This window comes from Pomacea canaliculata, linkage group LG9 (genome assembly GCF_003073045.1).
Source record: "Pomacea canaliculata isolate SZHN2017 linkage group LG9, ASM307304v1, whole genome shotgun sequence".
Classification (NCBI taxonomy): Eukaryota; Metazoa; Mollusca; class Gastropoda; order Architaenioglossa; family Ampullariidae; genus Pomacea; species Pomacea canaliculata.
In genome coordinates this window covers 20,521,775-20,547,192 of record NC_037598.1, presented here as the reverse complement: position 1 = coordinate 20,547,192, position 25,418 = coordinate 20,521,775, and the positions used below count along the sequence as shown (strand labels likewise).

The following is a 25,418-nucleotide window of genomic DNA, read 5'->3' as shown; positions in this document are numbered from 1 at the left end:
TAACGAATTAGATGCAAAATCATTTATAACCTCGACTTTTCTGAAAGCAACCTGCATTTCACTAAGTTCATGTCCCTTTACTCATGGACTGATCTATCTATCTATTCCTCTTCATTCATCAGGTTACACCAGGGTTGTCCATGGGACATATTTTTCTATCCCGTCCCATCCCATCCCATGGCAATTTATGCTTGTCCCATCCCGTCCCATCCCACGGGATGTTTCCCATGGGATTCCCATGGTATTAACAATCCTATGGACAACACTGAAAACCACTTTTCGGCTTTTGTTCTATAATTCTTGCTACTTCACATACAATAGATGATTCAGAGGAAAGATTTAAATCATTGATGAATGAAATAACAGTAAATTTATTTTGCAATATCAAGTATCGACTACCATGGGAAATACAAATGTGTGCGGTCCCATCCCATACCATGGGACGTTTCCCATGGGATTCCCATGGGATTCCCATTCCTATGGACAACACTGGGTTGCACATAAGGCCTCAATCAACTCAAGGACTGAAGGGACGAGTAAACTTCAGTTCATTCTAAATAGTTTGGTAACAAACTATTGGTGTTATTTTCCTAATCCTCACTTTTTATTTCCTCCTTTCTTCCTGTAATTTTTATATCTTTCCTTGCTGTCTATCTTACATTTTTCATCATTTCTTCTCTTTTACATTTTTTCTCTACTTTTCTCTTTATTTCTTCCTTCCTTCCTTCCTTTCTTTGTCCCAATTTGACTTGTTTACTTCCTTTCCTGCTCTTCCTTATTCTTATCTTTCTTCCTTCCATTCTACATTCCTTCTTCTTTAATTTTGTCACCGACTTTCTTCCTTCTTCGCTTTCATTCTTCGCTTTTTCTTGACTTACTTCTATCTTATTTTGTTCCTTTTTTATTTTGTCATCTTTTCTTGCTTCACTTTATACACATTTTCCAACAAAAAAAATTAGTTCAATGTTTTATGTTTTAAAGACTCATGTAAAATTATTCGTAGAAGCAGTAGAATATTATACATTCCAGATCTCTCCACTGAACAAAGACACCTCCCATAAACAATGTTTTTCTTGAACGAAGTGCCTAGGGGCGATTTTTATTAGTCTTGAATATTTTCACACGCTGATTAGCCGGAGTATGAGTGTTAAAGATCAACACAAATCTTTCTCACGAAAAGATAGTTGTACTAGCATTTCTGCTCAGTATTTTTTTCTCCCAGCCTTCCTGTCCTGGACTTGTATAAATTAAAGGTCCGTGAGACAGTCTTTAAGAAGACACTAAACGTTCTCCACTTCCATCACATCACAGCGCATAAACGGTAAGATGAGCAACTTTATCTTTCCAAACTTAGTCAGTTCCGTAAAGGAACTCTTTGGTAGAAAAGTGAAAAAAGACTTATTTTCTTTCTGAAACGGCTACCTAGTTGATTCATTCGTTTGCTCGTTAACTTTGGATAAGTTGGTTCGTTTGGTTTAGTTCTCCCGTCGTTCCGTTACATCACTGGTTCAGCGAAGTGTCTTTGAATGTCCACACTATACACTATGTCTACACTAAAGTCTATACCCAAGATTCCAGATACAAAGTCACACGGTGTAAAGTATCTCAATACAAGCTATGGAATATATGATCACCTTGTATTATTCCTGTTATTCTTTAGAAATCTCTTACCACACAATAAAAAAGAAGACCTTCTTCTTCATGGATAAAATGGCGTTGCTGTCGTTTGTCGGCTTCCTGACGTCACTTCCTGTGCTCTACACAAGGAGTCTGGAGACAAACGTTACAGCTGATGACGCCGCATCAAGGTCTGGAGGTCTGGAGATGAGGAAGTTACGTCACATCGAGGCGGAGCTCGAGGTGTTGAGGAGAACAGTGACGGAAATGAAAGCTGGCGAGCAGTGCGGTGCACAAAGGTCAGTGCAATGCTACAACTCTTATCTGAATTTTATTGTTCAAGTATATTTATATAAACTATTGTGCAGATATTAAGCTAAAAAATACCGGCACGGACTAATGTAGCTTTGGTTTATTTTCCTATGCAAGTTGCTTTATTCGATTCACTTTTGCTTTTTGTGGATCTCTCCCTTTTTTCTTGTTGTCTCTCGAGCCCTTTAAAAACCGCTGTGGTGGATAGACTAATATTAACTCTTCAGTTTGCAATATTAATTTTTTCTTGAAAAAATTGCATATTTAACAACAATTATCAATGGAAATGACAAAGAAGAAATGATGCTTGCTAAAATAATGACAATATACTGTCATTATGTTGTTTATTATTATTTCTCAGTCCACATCAAAACTTTTTGAGAGAAGTGACGAGCGAAATACAAGCGCTCCGTTCACAGTTTCAAGGTCTGCAGGTGCAAAGAGAGTTGTCCGTCCTGCGATCAGATCTTCTCGCCCAGTCAGCCATGCTGGCGGACACCGGAAGTAAGCCTGTGGGCAGAACACCGCAGATCAGCAGTGAGCCTCCCCGTGTCGCCGAGAACATTTCTACCATCATGAACACAGGTTCTACTCTTCGTCCTGTGAAAGAATCAGATGCTAGCAATCTAATGTCTTGCGTTTGTTTAAACTGACTTTTAATGCTGCCATTTACATCAGTTGTTATCTTCACTGTATTCATTGTTTGTTAATCAGTCTGTCAGTGAGAGCTGCGCTCCTAAAGCTAATACGAGCACAAGCGCTGACCTGATTGTTCTGACCCCAGAATGTTGATTACGTCAGCGACTACGGAGGGCTTCAACTGTGTTTCTGTCTACAGGAGCCGTGTACGAGCGCTGGGGCAACAGTGGCTGTCCTAATGGCACAGAGCTGGTTTATTCAGGTAGTATGTGCGTCTGTGTGTCATTATCTTAGTATGTGCGTCTATGGCAATACATGCGAAGACACAGATTAGTACATACGCCAGATGTTTTTTTCATGCTAAGTATTCGTAAAATGCTAAATAGTTTTTTTCATGCCAAAGTCACTGGTGTAAAAATGCAGTGTCGGTGCCAGTTTCAGTGGTCAGTAATTTTCACGTAACATTGCCTTCAAACCTCGGACATGAATAAATTACAATTTACAAGACACGGATTTACGTATAACACTACGTATTTAGAAAATATTGGAACTACAGAAAATTGGAATGATTGTGTTCAAACGAAGTATCTTAACAGTTTGTTATCATCGGTCAACATTGCTGAGGACCTTGACCTTGCAGCACGTTGGTCTAGACTGAAGACAATAATCTCGTTCCCTGAACCAACCAGACTGACTACAATGACGATGAAAGAGATTTTCTTTTCATGCAGACGAATCAGAATTTTTTTCCTCTGTTCAGGTGTTATTGGCGGCTCAGAGAACACTCACACTGGAGCAGCCGCCAACGCCCTCTGCTTGCCCTTGAACCCTGTCTTAGAGAACGTCCCCGGCGCGAGCTTTGTCGCTTATATCTATGGAGCTGAACTCCAAATCCACCCTCTTCCCAAAAGTGACCATGACCCCCTGTGCGCTGTATGCCGCAGTCCACGGGCGACAATCGTCATGGTACCCGCTGCCAGCGCTTGCCTCCCTGGATGGATAGTGGAGTATTCCGGGTACCTCATGGCAGGACACCACACTCACACTGCAGCGACAGAATACATTTGTGTCGACAGAGAGCAGCACACGCGCACTGGGTCCGACAAGAACGACGACGGCAAACTCTTTTATTACGTCAGTGCTGCGTGCGGTAGTCTCCCTTGCCCACCATATGTAAGCGGGAAAGTGTTACCTTGTGTCGTCTGCTCCAAGTAACGACCATACACATGCAGGATAGATGTCACTAGGACAGATAAATATTGTATACTTCAAACTCGCTCTTAAGTTAGTAACATTTGTATTTCTGTCGTAACCAAGCAACCGAGTCCTTAACCTTTTCTGTTTCCTTTTTTATTAGCAGATATTTAAATATTGTAGCTAGCTCATTTACTTTACCGCTTACATACACGTGTTTACGTGACTAGCTGGCAATGGCATTTTAATCACTGTATACATGGGAACGTCCTGAATTACATACACACAAGCGAGAGACGCAAAACGACGGTATCTCGAAAAGGGAAAACAAGTTTTTGTTGTTGTTTATTACAGTTCTTTGTGTTGGCAATAAACATATTAACAATAGTTTACCCCTGTGTGAGTGGGTGCATATGTGTGCATATGTGTGAGCGCGTGTGGGAGAGAGAGAGAGAGCGTACATGCGTGTGGAAACGTGTATGTGTGTATAAGTATTGATGTGCGTATGTGCGTTTGCGTGTCTGTGTACATGTTCGTGTGTGTGATGGGGGAGTGGGAAGCATCCGATCCGGTAGAAGCTGGGGAATGCTGGATGTCTTCTTCTCCTCTCTGTCTCCTCTTTCTTCTTTCACTAACGAATTAGATGCAAAATCATTGGTAACCTCGACTTTTCTGAAAGCCACCTGCATTTCACTAAGGTCATGTCCCTTTACTCATGGACTTACGGGACGAGTAAACTGCAGTTTATTTTAAACAGTTAGGTAACAAACTATTGGTGTTATTTTCCTAATCCTCACTTTTCATTTCCTCCTTTCTTCCTGTCGTTTTTATATCCTTCCTTGCTTTCTTGCATTTTTCATCCGTTCTTCCCTTTTACATTTTTTCTCTTCTTTTTCTTTATTTCTTCCGTCCTTCCTTTCTCCCAATCTGACTTGTTTACTTCCTTTCCTGCTCTTCCTTTATTCTTTTCTTTTTTCCTTCCATTCTACATTCCTTCTTCTTTAATTTTGTCACCGACATTCTTCCTTCTTTGCTTTCATTCTTCGTTTTTTCTTTACTTACTTCAATCTTATTTTGTTCCTTTTTTATTTTTTCATCTTTTCTTCCTTAACTTTTCCTTATTGATTTCTTATTTCCTTCTTTCTTTTTAGAAACAATTCATCTTATTATCTCCTTCTGTGCGAGTCATTTATACCTTTTCACAGAATGCTATTTAGTTTATGTAGTTTTATGAACATAATTAATTTCAATTACTGTCATGTTGGTATGTAAAATAATAATGTTGCTTTACATATTATATATTTGTACTATCGAAAGTTAATTGTATTTTTTCCACACTACAGTTTATGAAAATGTTAAATATGATAGATGCTGTTGTTCCCCTGGAAAAGGGGTCAGGACTACTCAAATTTGTAACTTGTATGTATGTGACACCTGTCCGCAGTGCTTTGCGTCGGAGGTTTCCTCCCCACTCCCTCTCCGCCATTAGTGGGAAATCGCCGCAAGCTGTCTGCTCCACATGACCTCTATGTGACCTGACACGCACGCCCCCTTTTCTTGCGTAAGCTGTTCTTCGCTTGTCGACCTGTCACATTCAACCCTAATTGTTGGCACTTTTGCATCTCTTTAAGGTTACTACGTGATAAGGAGAAAAATAATCATATCATTGAGAACTACAAAGCACACCAGGTGAGAGGGCAACATTGTTACAAGTTTATGCAGGGCATTTTTATGTCCAGCTTTCTCAGCTTGGCTCCGACACAGCGCAAGGCCGCAGCCATAGCAACAGTTAAAACTAGAGACAGAAGTCTGTTGTGCCCCATAATCAGGGCTGGTGATAAAGGTCTTCGACCTACACCGTGGAAGAGATGTTTACCTGATTTAGTCACCTGCTGCGCCTCCGGCCAGGAAGCTACCCGAAGCGCTCGCCGACTCTGACGCAAGGTGTGACTACACTCAAGCCTGACCTTTAACCTATGACGTAATAAAAGATGGAACAGAATTTGCGAAATATACCCAAAAGATATTATTTTCCTCCCCACTTTATTTCTCTCCACCCTTACACCCCAGTAATTTACTTTTGGCACGTGCGACCTTTGACTCATGGACTTATGTCCCGTAGACAGCCTTGGGACTTTGGCAACAGCAAGTAAACTATTACAGGTGCAGGATTTTTTTTTAAATGCAGACGACACTTATTTCATGTTTAAATCTTTGCTGTGTTTTGCGCCTGCGTCAGTACGCGTTATCAGATTAAGACTGAGGTTGTTCTACCACTAAAGCGACTATAGTATATTTTTTTTTAAATAAAAACTACAAAAATGTCTATAATTGAATATACTTGTGGCAAACTGTTTTCTAAAGACGAGATAATCTAGGATTTGTACATTTAAATCTTTATTTTTTACACACACACCTTACACACGACTGAGCCGTTGTCACAACATCATTATTAAGAAAACTGAATGTCAGTGGAAGCTATAGTTCGCTCTTTGATTTTTTTTTAATGATAAGATTAAGCAGCGATGTAAAAGCCCTAGTGAATGCTTTGGTCTGATGGACAATTATTATGATTGTTATTAATCCTTACACTTTAATTTTTCAATTAGGGCATTTTACCTTTATCCAAATAAGTGTGTTGTATGACAGTTAAAATTATTTATATGTTAACATTTATTAACATTCCCTTTTGTAACACTTTCTAAAATTCTTAAACATAATTACATTTCCAAAACGTGTTTGATGGTTTCATTTTGCCATTTCGCATTTTCACCATGAGACCCAGGCTGATGTACGTGTCATATGCCTCTCCGATAATCATGACATGGAATCCAGATGTACCCCATCTTTCTTTGCTACTGGGGTAGGATGGTGGCAAGGAGGAGATTGAGGGTCTCAGCAGGCGTGGGATTTAAAGTTGCATAACTCTTGGCCATGCTTGATAGTCAGTGCGGGACGGCCATGACGACTGGTCGGATAAATGTGAGCTGATGAACTTGCGCAGACCATCTTAGCGCCTCATAAGCCTCCGGGTCAGCCGGGGGGTGTCGGGGCTTTTCTTCGGGTATTCTGGTTTCCTCCTCCTCGCGCATCACCTCCCCTCCCACATAGTGAGTAATCGCCGTAAGGTGGCAGCTCAACTGAACAAACCAACCAATCAGCAAACATAAGTCACGTGACAGTTTAGGCGCTGTACGGATTGGTCGCAAAAGTCAAAGAAGACAGTTGAGATAATTCCGTGCAGACGGCACACGTGTGACAGTCACTACCTACAGAGGAAAGAAAAAACAGTGATATACTCAAGACGAAGGTGCAGAAAAAGGCAAGTAATTTGAAGATAGAAATCTACTTATAGCTAACTGCATTTCAATATTAGAATACTCGTGAAAACTTTGACAGCAAATCTTTTGTTAAATTTTTGTAGAGTGGGTCTTCCCTCTTACATCAAATATTTGAAACCGTAATTTGCAGCGTTCTGGTCAACCTTCAGTATTCAGTTCAATTTTAAGTTAAAAGAACATTGTTTTGTTAATTTATGACACTTTTATTATCAGATTCGCTTGTAAATTTCTTTCTATTGAAAAAATGTGGTGGTAATGCTAATGGTGGAGGTGGCATCAAGAGAAGAAATAATATAATTTCAGTTTTAAAAAAGAAATCCTGACGTGCCATCTCAATATTTATGTTTCAAAATAAATTATGGCAATCCAAACAAATAGGACGAAAACATTTGCTTTTATTCTGATGTGTGCTTCAGATCCGGGCAGTTTCACGTTGTGTACCGGACAACTCCCGAGAATGACAGCAAAAGTGATTTACCGGTTTTACAGCGGTATGTAATACTTGTTATTTTGTTTTTTACTTACTTTTTTACTTATGTCAGGATCCGCTTGCATTGCTCGGGTGCAGCTAGTGCCCTGCCAGTCCGGAGTGAATACCGCTATACCCGACCAACTAGTCTCCTCATTGGTTGCACTGCTGTGGACTAAGCTAGCGACTAGCCGTGTCTGAACTAGTAACTACGGACTACTGGTGTAACGAAAACTAGTTTCTTACTGTCAACGGCTGCCTTCCGCAGCAGACGACTTAAGTTTTCTTGCTTCGTCCCCTTGGTTCACAATTATTTGGGGAATCTTATGAAAAGATACATTTAGAGATACATGTTTCCGCATACTTTAATATCTCAAACGATCATGATATCCATCAGTTGCAAGCCACTTTTACTGGGGAGTCAACATGGCCGCTGAAGCAGCCCGCAAAAACTGATGACGTCACGTGAAAGCGACCCAGTGTTCTCATATAGAGGTCTCCTTTCTCCGTCTTCGTACTCTGTCTGATGTTAAATACTTTTTATAGGTTTGGTCATGTACTTAAAACTTTAAAAAAATCAAAATTTCGGAAAATTAACAAAAAATGTATAGAAAATAATAAGCAGGATTTTTATAGGTTAAAACAAGAAAATAATAATAATGTATAACAACTAGAAAATAGCAGGCAGGATATTTTAAATTTTTTGACTCTCCAGCAGTAAGAATTCTACAGTGGAGCAAAAATTTTCCTTTGGAAAAGAAAAGGAGGTGTCTAATATTTAATTTAGTTGATTATTATGACCGTCTATTTTTATACAGGTGACCTGTGGGCTACATTTTAATAAGGAAGACATGAACTGTTAATTGTTTTCGATTAATTCTTTACAACTGATATTTAACCGCCGAGTAAACGAGTCTATTTCCGAATGTATATCTCAGACGAAAGAGTAAATACTTGATATGACCTATTTCCTCCAGACTTTGACTTTCTGAACGGCCCCTTCCGAGATTTCCGAGAAAGAGCAAATGCAGAGTATGTCCAGAATAACCCTCAGGATGTCCGAGGTCAGCATATTGAGGCTCTGCGACGAAGAGTTGCAGCGGAGTCGGCTTGTGGATGTGAGAAAAGCAACGACAGGAGCGACACTGACAACGAAGGAGGATACTCTCGGAGCATATTGGAGGATGCTGGTATGCATAAGGACCTCAACATACGTTTATATTTGTATCACAAATTTTTATTCTTGTCGTCCTGCTATAAGTGTAAAAAGACAAGAAAAAAGCGAGATCGAAAGCACGTTCTTTATTTAGAAAAGGATTCGATTCTTTAACTCTTTCAGCAACTACGTATTACTGTAAGGGAGGCTTAAACAGCAGGTTTTGCTAATGAGAATAGGCTAATGAGATAAATGAGCTAATGTATAGTAGTTGTTAAGACAAACGCACTGGTATACCGTGGTAAAGGTAAAGGAATGGTTATCGAAAACGAATGGTCAAGTTTTGCTCGAAAAGTCTGTGAAAAATGTCCTCAGCTTCAACATATATTTGGAATACTTCTTGGGTCTCGGTAGGTTAAATGAAGTTTTCTTAAAAGTTAGGTTACGTGCATTCGTGGCTTTAAAGGCATTAGTTTCTGTGTACTATATATTATGCTGTTTGATACTTATTACCATTAACACTTTGCAACTAGCACGACTCATTCACTGCTGTTTTTTTCTAACTTTTCAGACTGCTCTTTCCTAGAAGCCCTCGATCCACACTCCAAGATGTCCGTTCAGCTGGATGAGATACCCTGGTCGTTAGTGGCCCAGGCAACTTACATCCCTTGGTTGTGCATGGAGCCTTACACCTGCTACCCGCAACACCTGGCCTGTCTCTTTGGCCACAAGGATCTGGCCACAATGATGTTCGAGAAGAAGACAGCTGACATTCAAGCAAGGGATAGCCGAGACAACACCACCCTTATGCTGGCCGCTGCCTCGGGCTCTGCCATGACCATGGTTGCCCTCCTTTTGCTGATGTGTGAGGACGAAGACGAACGCAAGAAGCTAGTGACCGCCCAGAACAAGGACGGACTCACGGCCCTGCACTTCGCGGCTCTGAGCGATGACCCGAAGGTCGCGGAGCTGCTGCTGGTTGTGGGGGCTGATGTCAATGCCGGGCAGTTCACCACTTGGCAGAACCGACGTTTCGCCTTGACTCCTTTACACTTTGCCCTTCTAAAGGCCACGCTTCCTGGCGCCAGCATTGCAAAAATTCTGGTGAAGTCAGGAGCGGACCTCAGCTTGGAGGCCGCCGTAGCCGTCAACACGTTGCCTCACGTGATGATCGCTAGAGAGTGTTCCTGCGGGCTTTGCCCGGGTTTGGACAATTACATATTATTACGTCTGCTGCTTCCCTCATACGGAGCTTGGTATGACGGTGAGACCAACAGCCTAGGGACTGCTTTGCACCTGGCAGTTAAGAGAAGCGTTGACTTGTCTGATATCATCTCTGAAAAGCAGCAGACACTGCTGCTGAACGTACCCGACGGTGCAGGCTACCTACCTCTTCATTCCGCAGTCTATAACCTCGACCTGAAAGCTATAAAGATCCTCCTCAGTTTGGGTGCTGACGTCAACGCCATGATGTCTGGAAATAGTGAGCGGCTGTATAGAACTGCTCTTCACATTCTCTTTCATTACAAGTTACCCACGACGGCATACTATTGCTCCCTCTGCTACAGCACAGTGCAGCTTAGCTATCGCTTTAAAAGCTGCGTGTCCTTTTTGCTGCAGCAACCTTTGGTTTATCTCAACGCGAGAGATTGCCAAGGGAGAACCCCGCTACATTTTGCCTGCAAGTCTGGGCACTATGCCTTTATTGAGCAGCTGGTCGCTTGCGGGGCCAACGTCCTGGTCGAGGACGACGAGGGCAGAACGCCGCTGTACTATGCCGCGTGTCCTGAAGACAGGGCGGTCCGTGAAAAGCTCGTGGACGTTCTTCTAAGATGTGGAGCTGCTCTCTCGTGTCTGAATACGCCCTTTTTTTCATGCTATTGCCCATTGGTAGGCTTTTGCCGCAACTATGACGTGTCCATCCTTTTAAAGCTGTACCGCCTCGGGGCCACAACCACCCGAAATCTGAATAGAATGCTTTACAGCATTAAAGTCGTCATGAGGGACTGTACTAAAGTAGATTATAAAACACGAGAGGAAATACTTGGCGCTGCGATGGCTGCGTACAAAGCGGAAGGATTGAATCCACTCTCACTGTATGCTCAAAGCATCATCTGTGTCTCTAAGTGTATAAAGGCCGGGTCGCCACAAAGCAGGAGGGAGGCGTTCATGAGTTTAGAATTGGACCACTGCACGCTGGCGACCATGCAAGATCTTTGTCTAATGTAACTGTCAGGTAAGGGTGGGTGTACCATGTCAGGCTGTGTGATTGCGCGGATACAGAAGTTTGACTGATGACTAAAAAACACACACACAAAAAGTGGATGATCGACTGGTGTGATCGTTTATCATTTTTGCAGGCTATTGTGCTCAGGGATTTAAAGATGGCTTTGACTCAAATAATTCTAATAATTTTAACGTTGACGATAAGCCTTTAAAAATGGAAAGAACAGAAGAAAGTTTTTTTAATCTAATGGTAGGGTATGATGAGGTCGAGAAAAGATTGGTACTGTATGCATTGCCAGGGATATGTTTGTTAATTTATTTATGTAAAGTGTTTTATGTGATAGTATTTTATGCTGTGTGTATGTATTATTTAATAATAAAAACAAAGCATTCTAATGGGCTAATTGTGTTACATTTCCAAAATATATGTATATGCATTAGAATAAAAAAAACAAAAACAACCCGTTATTTCACATGTAGAATTATCGCTAGAATTATTTATTCTGTGAATTGATCAGGTTATAACATTTAATGAAAAGACGGTATTTAGTTGTTGTACAAATGGTTAATATCTAACTGTACACGTCCATGCGTAGATCAAATCAAACGTGCGGAAAGGTAACTCTAGTTAATTGGGTTATCGTTATTGTATGATGGAGGGAGGGGGGAAACAGTTGCAGTTTTCACATGTTTTTCTTAAGCGCCGACTATTGCTGTAATTATTTTAGGCTGGAGTTTATTTCTTATTCACAAAACTTCCGAAATTTCAAAAACTTAAAAAAGTTTATATTTATCATCACCATTCGACGGGGCCGCCATGAGTCAGCACAAGCCCCGAGATCGACGATCTTTCCGTTCCCTTACATTAACCATTAATTGTAATGGTTTATTATTTTTCCAGTATATAACAGTATGCTTAAAAGATATAATTCCACTGGCAATATCTTCATTTTGTCAAGTAACTTAATAAAGACAACAAACATTGGGAAGAGTGTCCACAACAGCCTAGGACGAACATTTGAGAGCCGTGCACACCTGAGCGGTCAGTACGTAGTAAAATTTCACCATTGGATGAAAAAAAAAAGAAAGAAAGAAACGAATATGAAAGACAATACATAGTGTTTATCCTTCACCCGTGTGCGCCTGTGTTATGTGTCGATCACTGTCGTCACATACGCGGATGCAACTATCGGAGGTAGCAGTAACTTTAGTAGTCGTAAAACTTACAGTTTAGCGTGCTTTAAGGTCTAGCTGTCTTTATTGTTTTTCCTCTTGATGAAATTAATTTCCTCTGGCTTTTGTATAAACGAAAAACGATTGGTCGATCACTGTCATTCTGACTTGATATTTCAAATTTTAAAAAATAAGATTTCAGTCAAGAACACACCGACAATGACCGCAACGAGAACGGTCAGCGGTCGGCACGGAAAAGTGCAAAATTATGTCTTACTCGCCCCGTGTGTAGATATATATATACACACACGTGTGTGTGCGTGCACGTGAAAGTATGTGTGAATGTGTTCGCGCGTGGCGTTTTAGCTGCACATGAACATGTGTGTGTGTGTGAGAGAGAGAGGGGGGCGGGAAGGGCAAGCGATTGGGACTTGTCACGAAACCTCGGAGTGAACACTACTCACCAAACTCACGCGGGTGGGTGGGTTGGCTAGTTTACGCTACGCTTTTTCGTAAACAACTCTAGTCGAAAAGCATCAGAGAAACTAGTACCAACAGCTGCAATGACCAAATGAGAAGAGAGAGGAAAATGAGGAGGCAGAGGTATGTCAAAGAATGACGATATTAGTGGAAACTTTTTTTCCATTAAAGATTTTTAAACACGTGCAACTAGGCCGTAGCCACCACGAAAGATTCTCACAGTCGAAATTGTTAAAGTACGTGTTGAGTTGTGTCCCTGATGTGTGTTTTAATACTCAAATGACCTTTTTGTCTACAATTTAGTCAAGTCACTAGAATGTAAAACTAGCTTTAGGGTGTTCAAAATCTCGTGTAGGCTCAAACATGTGAACTGTTAACATCGCCATTTAAAAAAAAAATTATCGTTTATCGTTTACTTAAAAAATATTGTTGGTGTTTCTTACATAATCTTGATACTTTTGATGTTCAACACTTTGCTTTTTTCTAAGAGTATGCATGCACACGCACAGACGCACACATAAGTTGCAAACCCAGAACCACAACTCCATTGTCTGTGACGGAATGCCTGTGACATGGTGTGATGAATAAATCCCACCAGCTTCAACATGCCAGATTAGAGACCTTTCTCAACTTCATGAGCGTAAGTCAGTGTGTTTGTGCTTAAAGAGCTTTGTTTTGACCGAGTTGTTAATGATTGTAATTATATTTTGGAATCTGCTAGCAGCTTTGCATGACAGTTCATTACCATGACAGCGAGCTTGAGGTTACATTTGATGCTAGAGGACCGAGGTGTGTGGGCGAGTGGGCGTTAGAATGAGATTGTATCGGAATAACATAGTACGGGGTGACAAGAAGGATAATCACAATAAACGGTTATGTATCTCATGATGGGGAAGGTCATATGATAGGAAGATGTGACAAATGATGAGCTTTATTGCAGTGGTCTAAACTTCCCATCGCGCATGCGCGTACATATTTACCCACACAGATACGCACGCTCATGCAGACACACATACAGATTAAAACGTGCATAGACGCGAACATACACCTAGCAACACACAACAATCACTAGGACACAGACTGTAAACATACAGGAGCACAATCGCATCTTTGATACCGAAAATGGCTTCTTGTGTTATCCTGGTTCTGGCCACGACATGACTCTAATGAAAGCAGATATTATTAAATGAATAATGTCAGCAATAAGTTTCTTTTAATGCAGATGAATCAGAATTTTTTTTCCTCTGTTCAGGTCTCATTGGCGGCTCATTTTACGATCACGCTGGAGCATCCGCCAACGCCCAGTGCTTGCCCTTGACCCCTCATCAACAGAGTTCGTCTGTGTTGACAAGGACCAGCACACGATCGTCGGGTCCGACAAGAATAACGACGGCGAACTGATTCATTACATCACTGCTGTGTGCGGTAGTCTCCCTTGCCCACCATATGTAAGCGGGAAAGTGTTTCTTGGAGCAGAAATGTGTACAAGAACACTGTAATCATCACTGGTTGACAAAAGATTTCGTGCTCATAAACTCTCTTGTTTACATTCTCAACTGCATTTAACTAACACCGTCCATCACAAATTTAATTAAAAAAAAAAAAAAAAATTTGCGTGGCAAGGGATCACAAAACTAATTTAGTGATTTCGATTATGATATGCATGACTCACTCTTCCAGACAATAGAGATTGAGGAAACTAAAGGTCAGACTGTATTTTGCGATGGTACACACTGTGAAGTAAAAGTTTCTTTAGAACCTGACAAACTAGTTTTCATTTCTAATGACAATTTTTACATTGTCTCAGATTTGTGAGGCCTTTTTGTGTTACCTTCTTCTTCTTTTTTTTTTGATGGAAGAGGAAAAAAAAATAAAAATACACTCACATTCCTACATGTCATACATCTTTTGGGATTTTTGTTGTTTTGTATTTGAATGGTTTGTTTACATTTTGTATTAATATTTGAAAATTTAAAGAGGACTATAACATCATCAAAGTTAACTACATTTTATACTTGAAATGATGGGCCCCTTGAAACCAACACACGTTCACTACTTTTTCTGGTAAATATTTGATATACAACAAAATAATTTATTAATCACAAGAAATTGAAGATTAATCACAGATACATGTACTTTTTTCTCTTTGCTAAATCATCTTTCATCATCATTAGTGTTATCAGTGCATCTGGGGCATCTTCTGCTTTTTCTTGTCGCAAACAAAAAGTCAAACATAAATGACAATCAACTTCGTTTTGTTTTCGACTCCGCTTGCTTTCGATACGCTTTCCACAAACCCTTTCCAAATTATTTGGGATATTTGATGAGTTAAAAAAAAAGAGAGTGTGTGAGAGAGAGAGTACACTTGTAACGTCTGACCACTTCACGATGGGCATCTTCCAACATGTTTTACGCATCCTTAGTATAATGCGAGTCTTTTATGTACACCTAATTTTGGATGGGCCCAACTCACCCGAGGGTAAAGGGAACACCTGCTGGCTCGCTCACCCGACTTTCGCACACTCACGTCCTCGCACCCACCTAATCGCACGTACACGTGTATCACTAGTAATCACACTCACTCGCGTGCGCAAACTCAGCCGACAACGCGGTTACTGAGTCAACAAATTATAATTTAAAAACAAAAAATTTAGAAAGAAATGAGGTTGAATACTATAAAACACACTATGGATACACCAATAAACGACCAAACATCAGGTCAACAAAGCGAAAACCACACTTTCTTCCCAGTCCGGTACGGTTCGTCCTTTCTTGACCCACAGTTCACAGTCTCGTGACCTGTTATGACCCCGAGTCACCAACTGTTCCTTGCTCTGGAACTGGTAGCACTACTCGGCTACCTTGGGTCTCGTTACACCCACCCATAATTATCTACCCGGTTGTCATGGCCTTGAACCAGGCTGGTTCATGACACGCCCGAAAATCGATATTTTCTCGAGGCGTGAGTCACGTCATTGTTTTATTACGTAATTCTATTTTTGTGCAGTGCTACGAGGGTTACAGCAGACGACGCAAAGGTTGTTGCCTAGAGATTTATTGCCTGTTGTTGTTATGACCCATGAACTTTGTTTGTTGAAACTCTAAAGCTCTATAACTAGCGTAAGAAAAATGCCCAAAATAGTTATTCCGTACTTGACCCACGCATTTCTGCATTTTTAGGAATTTTATTTTATTAATTTCTATTTTCTCGACGTATTATAATTATAAGGACCTTTCCTCTCGATTATATATATATACACGATGCATTCATGGTAACACCGGTGGTTTGAAATCAGGGGAGTACAGTGTGGTTTGAGGACAATCCCAGTACAGTGAGGGTTGGTTGTCCTGAATTCAGCTCTCGTCTCGGGCACGCTGTTCTTTCTCTGCATGTGACATCTGTTTACAGGGCTAGCCGCCTTGCCATGATACAGTCTTATGGTTGTCTCGGCTTATAAGAGCGGCCCGGTGGCGCAACGGTTAACGCTGTTAGCGCCTGTCACCAATACAGTGAAGGTTGGCTGCCCAGAGTTCATTTCTCGTCTCGGGCACTCTGTTCTTTCTCTGCACGTGGCATCTGTTTACAGGGCTGGCTGCTTGCCGTAATATAGCCTTAGTTGCTGACATGGCGTAAAACACCAATGCCCCCCCCCCCCCGTCTCGGCTTATAACACCAATCCCCCACATCCGCTTCCCCGATACGGGTGACTGAAGCACGTTACTGTAAGTTTGCGACACACCTGCACGCTCTTAATTGCCTCATCTTGATTAAGAGAACGTTGAGTTTAATAAATTAAAATAAGCAGCAGTGAAAAACACTTTAGGTTACCAAACACGATTTAGTAACAGCTGTTGGTTACAGTCCACAGATTTTATCACATTTAACTTATTGTGGCTTTTATTATTGATGATCGAGTTCTGGTGGTCTACAAATTCTTATGCGTTCTCGTGTCTGTGTGTGTGTGTGTGTGTGAGAGAGAGAGAATAGTGTCTGAAGTATAAAAACTATTACAAAACGAACAGCTTTAAACACAAAATACTTAGGTAAAAGAAAGATGAAAGGAAGAATCTCTTCTATTGTTCTTGCAAGTAACCGGCCGAACAGAACTGTTTGATCAAGGACGCATGCGTAGTGGTTTCGGTTGAATGGGTTTAGCATCAAGGGTATGACGTCAGGTGAGCACGTGGCCCTGTGTGATAGTAGGTACTAGCTGGAGGCCTGGGTACCCAGAGACAATGGTGGGTTTGTATATCGTCCTTTCCGTAAATGACAAGCAAATGACAAGCTTTCACGCCTTTCAATCGCAGAGTTCGAGGTGTCAAAATCCTATCCACGACGGACATTGTTTGGTGTGTGATTGACCCCTGCTGACACCAAGAGAAGGGTGCATGGTGGGGGTAGGTGACTGGTGTGCTACCTGTTAGCACCTGCCAGACGTCATGCTGTGGGTGCTGTGAAGCGAGACGGTCAACCACGGCGACGGCACTGATGATTGCTGGGATTGTTTCATGTCGTTAATTGACCCTCAGGGCTGGTGGAAAGCAATAGTTTGAGGCACGACCGTCTTCTTCTCATCAGCACCCGCCGAAAAGACGGATCAAGAAGTCAATGATCCTTCCATCCTTAAACCCCACTCTCCGCGTCTCTCTCTCCCCTCAAAAACTGATTGATACAGGTACAGTGTGTGTGTGAGTGAGAGAGAGAGAGAGAGGGAGAGAGAGATTAGAGAGGGAGAGATTAGAGAGGATGAGAGGGAGAGAGGAAAGGAGAGAGAGAGCGTGAGCGCGCGCTTTGTGTTGACAACCCATTACACAACTTTGCCAAACTTGGTCCAACGTTCAACACTTGTTTTATTAAGTACATAACTGACTCAAGTCTCGATACTAAAAGTAACTGTAAACTACCCCAGCCACCCCCACATCCCAGCAAAGGTTGATATCTGCTTTATCAGGGAAGCTAACAACAGTATTAGAAAAGATTTAAGCTCGCCTTTCTTTGACGGTGTTCAAAGCAAGCTTTGACTGTCCTCTCCCTGTTCTCAAACTTAGCTGTCCCCAAACTTCACAGTGACACCTAGGTGAAAGATATACGTGGCGTATTGGATCTCACTCTGTCCACATTCCTAACTCGCGTGGCATATCGCTAATGAAGCCTCCATCCACCTCATTGTCCTAAAAAAAAAAACATGCATAAATTTGCTCGCTTTTATTTTAAGATAATAAACATTGAAACAACCAGAGTCGATAGGTGTTTTGTCCTTAAGGATGACAGAAGAGTACACAATAGAAGGAAAGAAGATGAAAAGACCATTCTAAAAAGCTGCATTAACAGTGCGAAGAACACTTTAAGCTCATTAACTCGCTCTTAACGAACCGCAAATCCTCCCCCTTCCCCCGGTTTCCATTGTCTGTTGCGTATTGTGACCTATAACCCCAACGATTGACACTGATCGGGGAGTGGGTATGGTATGGGGGCACATTAATTGCTAGTGTGAAAACAAGTTGTTACCCGCGGCGGGTGGTCGGTGGACAACACGTAACACCCCGCGGTGATGTCACAGGTAGGGATCATAGGGTCCTCCCGTGCTGGGTGGGAGTGCGATGATAGTGTCAGGGTAGTGGACTGGGTGGCACAGCTAGAACTGTAAAAGCCGCTCCTCGTCACTACCGGTTTAGTTGAGTTGCGAACCTCAGAGCGGAACCACGTGCCCTACCAACAGTGTCAACTGTGAGTTTCGTTCAAAGTTTGGACGCCCTACATAAAACTAACAAACATGGATGATAAACCCTCTCAGATGTCTGCGGAAGAGGACAGGTTATGTCTGATCGATTTGGAGTGAGTACAGCTTCCTTCTGTTTATGTATGTATGTTTGGTCGAATTTTGTACTTGATTTTTCATCCACTTCCCATCGTGCTAGAGGTCTGAAATATTCGCCAGTTACTGGCATACATAATATGAATAAGGGGAGGTAGGTAACTGCTTCTCTAGCACTAGATATCTCCACAAAGTCAACCTACATGAAGGAAATAAAGTAACGTCTAGCGTCATTTACGATGACTAGGTCCACTCGCTTATCAGGAGCTGTTATTATTTGGTCCACGGGTTTATATTGAGAGTAAACCTAACCGACGGTGGAGGGATGAAAGCTCCTAGCTCTCTTTTAAAGCACAGATGGAACAGATGATAGTGATGACGAGTCAAACACAAAAATCGTTTGACTGTTTGTGTCTCTCTTCCCCCGCCTCCTATCCTCTCGCACTGCTTTATTTATAAAAGTTGTCGCATTATATTCTGTTATTTGACAACAATTAATTAAGTCTCCGTACTTACTGACCTCAAAGATTGTGTAAACATTTGTCTGATTTCTTCTAATTGTGCTTTTAGTTTAGAATGACTTCCTGTTGTGTTTAGTCCGAAATGTTAATCAAGATTAAATGATTTATCGAGATTTAACTTTTCTTTCCCTCAGGTACTTTTTTCCGAGCAGCTTGTTGGAAATTGTGGAATTGGAGTGCAAGATCGTAGAGGAGAGCAGGTGAGGCTCATCTACTTAAAGTATTATTAAAGTATCTAAGCATGGTAGATTACAACTCTGTTAAAGCGAGCTGCTTGATAAATGGACTGGGTAAATATGCGTTCTTGTGTGTGTATTTTCATTCATTCACTCTTTTATTTGCAGGTCACATTCTCCCGGGGACGTCGATAGCGACGTGGAGTTGCTTCTCGAGGAAGAGAACGTAGAAACCTCAGCACACCAGTGAGCTATTATTTATTGTATGGAGTAGGTTTAGACTCAGTTTTTACCAAAAACAGCCATCAGGAGGTAGATACGTGTTGTATGGGCTAGTTTTAAACTCTGTAAATGGACTAGGTTAATGTGTGTTTGTGTGTGTGCATGCTCACGCATTTTCTTTATTCACCCTTTTATTTGCAGGTCACATTCTCTCGAGGAGGTCACTACTGACGTTGAGGTGCTTCCCGAGGAAAAAACCTTACGGACCCCAGCACACCGGTGAGCTATTATTTATTGTATGGAGTAGGCTTAGACGGAGTTCTTACCAAAAACAACCATAAGTAGGCAGATAAGTGTTATATGGACTATCATAAATAGCTCATCAGCGGGTAGCTGAAAGCTGTCTGAGCAAAACTCACCTGGTAAATGTCACAGCCATCAGTTCAATGGTTGACAGGTTTCTAAGTTCCTTATGTCAGAGTAGTTACAGCATTTAATGATATCAGTTACAATCTGGATCCGGAAAAGAGAATTAAAAAGAGCTCATTTTTTTTAGCTTTACATCTCGCAATGCTATGCTTATAAATGTCATACAAATATTTGCTGTTACGTTGCTAGGGACACCAGCTCCACCCACCGTTTGCCAGAGGGATGGCGGGGTGAAGGAGTCGTGCGGAAAGGGGGAAGGTGCGCTGGAAGATGTGATGTGTATATCTACAGGTAAGTACTTTGACAAAACACTGCACCTACATTATCTTACGACACTTTGTAGCTTTCTAGTGTGGCCAACAGGGTTTTGTTTTTCAACTAACTAGGTTGAAATGGAAACAAGATGTTGTTTCTCAAAGTCTAAGTGAATGTGATCCTTGCGTGCTCCTGCTCTATACTCACGTGACGTCACAAATACTAAAGGTCAATATGTTATCTTAGCTCTCCCATTGGTTGTAGCTTTGGCATCGTGAATGTAGCTTAAAGTCCGTTATGTCTGTCATCTTTCTAAATTCAGCGATTTCTGTAGACTTGTCTCTCGAGAAAGGAGGACTGCTATGCGGTTCACTCAGATTTTAAGAAGTAATATGTTGAACATCACTCAATAACTTGGAAACAATTGCATTTTCACTGAACCCTTAATTTGCATCTAGGAGTAAGTGTCTTCTCCATCCTATATTCTATAAGAATATTCATCGATAGCGAGTCGGCTAGTGCAAGTTATTTACGTGTATCGTTGACAATTTGTGGAAAGCAGGCAATAGCTATTCTGTCCTATCTCGGTCTATAGCAAGCTATCAGTTAATAACCCCAATTTTCTGTAATTACAAAGCCGTCAGATTGTTTGATGTTTCCTTTCTTTTTTTTATTTTCCAGTCCTGGCGGTACGAAATTTCGCTCCAGGACCGAGCTGAAAAGGTACTGCGTAAAGAAAAAAATTAACTTTGGTGTGGACCTTTTCGCACTTGTGCAAAATCAGCCAGCAAGCAGGCCTTGGGAGAAAGATGAGATCCCGAATGAAGAATGCCAGCCTCCCAAAAGGAAGCGAGGGAGACCTCCTAAAATTAGGCATCCCTGAGATCCACGCTCCCAGGAGAGCCTAAAAAGGGCTTTTGTCAGGGAGAAAAGCTTGCTTGTGCCTAGGTGCAAGATGGAGGACTGCCTTCAAGCTGATGTCAGCTGGTCAGCTGTACAGGGAGGAGAGGCCTCTATACATGCGAATCCACGCTTTACAAAGAGTGATGACACTGTTTAAAAGAAACATGGAATTTCGCATTGTCTAAAAGAGAGATGGAATTTTGCACAGCCCATTGGCAGTCAGGAAGAGACCTGCCTTTCATTAACTTTGTGGTGAACATGCACAAAAAAAGTTTAAGGCTAGATAAAAACTCACAGAAACCAACTGCAACAATTGTGACTGCTCATGTTGTGACACAATTGTATTTGACAGTCAAGTGTGGGACGGATTTTGCATGTAAGCCGGGTTCATTTCAACGAACCTACTTGGAATCAAAATGTGACAGAACTGTCTGTGGACTTAACACAGTCCAAGACACGTGCAGCGCCATCAGGACTTAGCACATATCGTGCGGCGAAAAAGTTTTCACGGTTCTGCCCCTCAATCCATCCCACCTACCTCAGTATTCTTCATGCCTTGTGAATGTGGACATTTTGTACTTTGTTACTGGTTAGTGCTACTAAGGCACGCTCAGCACTGACTCACTAGATGCTTGTGCGGTCTTATACAAGATATCCTGAGCTACCAGAGACGGTTTTTATCTGGTGTTTGTTTTATGATAATAAACATTTCACTGTTTGTATGCAGTATTTTTGTGAATGAAACTGATATATATTCCAAGCAGTGCAACCACAAAATCAGTGTGCTATTTTTAATTACAGGTGCGATGATTCTAGACTAATAGTTATTTGTATTATCAAAGAAAGGTGAGAAAGAAACCAACCCTCCCAAATACCCAAACCTTAAAAAGAAAGCTGACTTCTTCCCCCCAACCCCCACCCCAAAGTAGCTGTTTACTATTTCAGATGGGAATTTGTAATCCTGAACATTCTAAAATCTTTTGACAAATATAAGTTCATTATATTAAGTCATAATGTTCAAGCAGCAATAAAAGTTGATTTAAAAAAAAAATTAATCTATTTCTACTAGAACAGGAACTTATACAACATTTCCTAGTAACAGTGAAAATATAATGACTTGTTGCTTAAGGCCTGTTGCACCGACCTTCCAATGAACACAGAGAGCCCAATTAATAGATGTTATGTTCAAACTACAAGCACCTGTGTGCTACCAAAGACCCTTTTTTACAAATCCAAAACAGCACAAAAATCCCAAAGCAGGGAAGTTTATAACAATGCTATCTTAATATATGGAATAACATCTACCATTCACCTTTCCAGTGGTCACGTTTCAATCGTCCGTTTTTTGGCCTAGTATGACATTTTCGGTTATGCTTTGAACTTTTCCCTTCTGTGGATAGCTAGGTGAGTAGTGGCCTTCTTTGCTGCAATTAGAACTGATAACCGGTCTGTTCGATCCTTGGGTGTGTTGTTTACCCTTACCTGTGCTGTTATACGTGCGGCGGAAATCATAGAGTTCAGTGTACTGTACACTGTACCCGGTTACACAAAGAAAACGAGTCTCCTGCACATCATAACACCCTTCATTATGGCTCCCAAACGAAAGGTAGACTCATCTGATAACAGTGCATCAAAGAAAAGGAAGACCATAACCTTGGAGTAGAAAGTGGATATCATAAGGCAATCTATTAAACGTACTGTACTGCACAATATTTTACTGTACTTATGTTTATTGATAATTATATAGGGTACTGTGTTAGGATAGCTGTTTGGATAGGCTAAGTGTTTGCAGTACTGTACTGTTATTTTGGTACAATACTGTATGAACGTATGATCGGACTTAGTCGAAATTCGGTTTACGACGCCGCATAAGAACGGATCAACGTCGTAAGTCGAGGACTACCTGTATAGATCGTCCTTATAATCGGTCCGATCTACCTTTTTCCCTTACGCAAGTGCACGTGTCTCTACTCACTCAAATAACTTTTTTTTTACTTTTCCCTTATCAGTAAATACTTCAAAAGCGCGTTGCATGGGCCGTCTTAACTCCGGTCTCCGTCTTAAAATTTATGACTGCTGTCACCCTGGCTTAACCTTGCTACTTACGCATGCGCACACGACAGTTTTCGTAGTAACAGAGGCGCGTCATCGTGTTGTTTACTGTTTACGATTGAGAACATTCAGAATGTTCATTACTTCACAGGGATGAGAGGCCGATAACGCCCAAGGTATGTGTCGCACACTTATGTTACATCCTCAGAAGAATTCGGCAATACACAAGACAACCTTCGACCTGCTAATAAAATGCAGTTCCTATGAAAAAGAAATACTTTAGTGTCAGCTTCAAGAAGTTTCAGGATGTTGACTGTCACAAGAGTTTTCATTACATTGTCAGATAACTTGCTTCCGGGATTAGCTTTGTCCTCCATGTTTGTCAAACAGGCAAACTTTTGAAATTCTGTTTTCCCTCACTGCAATTTACGAATTAATTACAATTGCACAGTGAATTTATAGTTTTATTTAAGTTTGGAAATAATGTGTATTAACGATCAGAAATGACATGGTATTGACTTATTGATGTAATATTTTATTAATAATCACCTAGGAAAAAGATTCAAATACCAGTAATACAAAATGGTGGCAGGTGTTTAAAGCTTGTTTAGTTTGTGAAATTTATTGTTGTTTAGTTACAGTTAACCATTTTCCTAACATTTTGTTTGTCTACATATATTCACAGAAATTAAATTTGCAGAGCAGTTTTCGTTTGAATAAACTTATAACCTATTAACTTGTAAGACATGGGTAGCCAATTGCATTAGTGCTGTGTTTTTTTATAATAGAATGACCAAATGGTTTTTGATTCACGAGTTAACTTTAAATAGATACTAAACTGAATTAAAATATAGCAAATGACAGAAAAGTGAATAACCTTGTTATTATTAATAGTCATATCTTTGTATTGATATCCAATGGCATTCTGCAGTTTTCAGATAAAGTGTTAAAGCTGTTGTCAGACTGATTGTAAAAATGTGGAGGCTGTCTCTAAGTCTGCTGAGTCTTGTGAATCAAATCAGTGCAGGTAAGAAAAACTGGTTACTGCTTCCATGGTATGCCTTATAAACCAAAACCTATTATAACAGAGTCTCATTTTCTACAACACCATAGTATACTTTTATCAAGGGTCTTGATGCCTGGCAGGTGCAAGTCTGATCGAGTTATATAGAAGATAATTACTGAATTTGAAGGAGACATGTAAATTGTTTTGGGTATATAAAAGCAAAACAGTTTTAGAAATACACATAGATAAATGTGTTATAAATTATGTAATTTCTAATTTAAAATATTTGTCATCTTTTTTTCAGTCACAATCCCACCAAGCATTTTTATACAAGCACCCTTTGATGTTTATTACAAGGCAGGAGAAACAGTTAAAATAGAATGTGTTGCAGATGGCATTCCTCATCCAGTGTAAGTTTTTATCATCCAATAATAAAAGATAAGGAGTAGTTTATCAAACTGTGTTGTAGACATTGAAAGAATTTTGTAAAACAAAACTAATGGATATTTCAATTTCGTTTTTAGCTACACATGGAAACGTAATGGAATTGACTTCAACCCACAGGGATATGATGATCGTGTAGTCCAGCTTCCTGATGTTGGCACAATTGTTTTCATAAGGCCTGAAGATAGAGATGAGGGTATATTTCAGTGTTTTGCCACAAACAACTATGGTGTGTCAGCTTCAATCAAAGTGAACTTAAGAGAGGCGAAACTGAAGGTAAGGCATTTTCAAACTTTCAGAAGATATTTCCAGTAATTTTATATTCTTCGGAAACACAAAATTAGAGTATAGATTTGGGAAATTAAAGTAACAGGCAAAAACAGATTGCATTCTCCATGCATATCAATAAATAATAAGAACTCTAGACACTGAAACAGAAAACACATTAATAATGACACACTCTGAAGCTGACAACGCACTCAGTCACTAAACTTGTAATGAACAATAGCACACTATAGTTCACACAGCACAATCAGCCACTAAAACCTGTAATAATGGCACACTATGATGCTGAAAAATTCAGCCACTAAAAAAGACATGCCATCAACAAGCTTAAAAGAAATAAGTAGTAAGACCAGAGTAAGAACATCAAGTAAAAGAAAAATATATTTGAGTCATTTAAAGAACTAAGTAAAATAAAATGCTCTGATGCTTAATATTTGCTATGCATGAAAATAAATAAAGTAGAATATTTTTGAAACATAACTTTTTAACAAGTATTTAAATTAATCTGCCTTTGAGTCTGAATAACAATTGTTGTAATGGAGAGAATTCCATTGTTTAGGTGCAAAGGGGATCATATATTGCACCTATGAAACTGTCTTTTACTTGGAATGGACACAGTGCAGGAGTGAGATTTCTAGCCGGAATGTAGATGGATGAGGTCTGAAAAACATGAAGAGTCAATAAGAAGAGAACTGAGAGTTT

The 25,418-nt window shown here is 40.5% G+C and overlaps 3 protein-coding genes across 11 annotated transcripts in view; all 3 read left to right on the top strand.

The window, feature by feature from the left end:
- The window catches only part of LOC112572607 (neuroglian-like), a 170,281-nt gene that overhangs the window by 105,584 nt on the left and 39,279 nt on the right, over positions 1-25,418 (top strand). The window lies entirely within an intron of this gene.
- LOC112572613 lies at positions 1,270-14,151 on the top strand. 2 transcript variants are annotated; one of them, XM_025252372.1, is made up of 5 exons: positions 1,270-1,321; positions 1,661-1,916; positions 2,291-2,514; positions 2,768-2,830; positions 13,860-14,151. In XM_025252372.1, exons 2-5 carry the CDS (start codon positions 1,702-1,704, stop codon positions 14,006-14,008), a joined length of 651 nt encoding a protein of 216 aa, XP_025108157.1. In that variant the 5' UTR covers positions 1,270-1,321; positions 1,661-1,701; the 3' UTR covers positions 14,009-14,151. The 2 variants fall into 2 exon arrangements, with proteins under 2 accessions (XP_025108157.1, XP_025108156.1); XM_025252371.1 differs by lacking the exon at positions 13,860-14,151 and adding an exon at positions 3,329-4,077.
- Positions 23,005-25,418, top strand: part of LOC112572610 (neuroglian-like) — a 32,348-nt gene continuing 29,934 nt past the window's right edge. Inside the window, exons 1-4 of one of the 2 annotated variants that reach the window (XM_025252368.1) lie at positions 23,005-23,157; positions 23,913-24,008; positions 24,292-24,397; positions 24,512-24,707. In XM_025252368.1, coding sequence (XP_025108153.1) covers positions 23,957-24,008; positions 24,292-24,397; positions 24,512-24,707 — 354 coding nt within the window. In that variant the 5' untranslated portion in view covers positions 23,005-23,157; positions 23,913-23,956. Of the gene's footprint in view, positions 23,158-23,469; positions 23,493-23,912; positions 24,009-24,291; positions 24,398-24,511; positions 24,708-25,418 lie in introns of those variants that run through there. The other variant, XM_025252369.1, reaches the window with a different exon arrangement.

Coding starts and splice junctions, on each gene's coding strand:
- LOC112572613 (XM_025252371.1), top strand. CDS start 1,702: ATGGATAAAATGGCGTTGCTGTCGTTTGTCGGCTTCCTGACGTCACTT. Junction 2,515..2,767: donor TTCTACCATCATGAACACAG/GTTCTACTCTTC, acceptor TTCTGTCTACAG/GAGCCGTGTACGAGCGCTGG. Junction 2,831..3,328: donor CACAGAGCTGGTTTATTCAG/GTAGTATGTGCG, acceptor TCCTCTGTTCAG/GTGTTATTGGCGGCTCAGAG.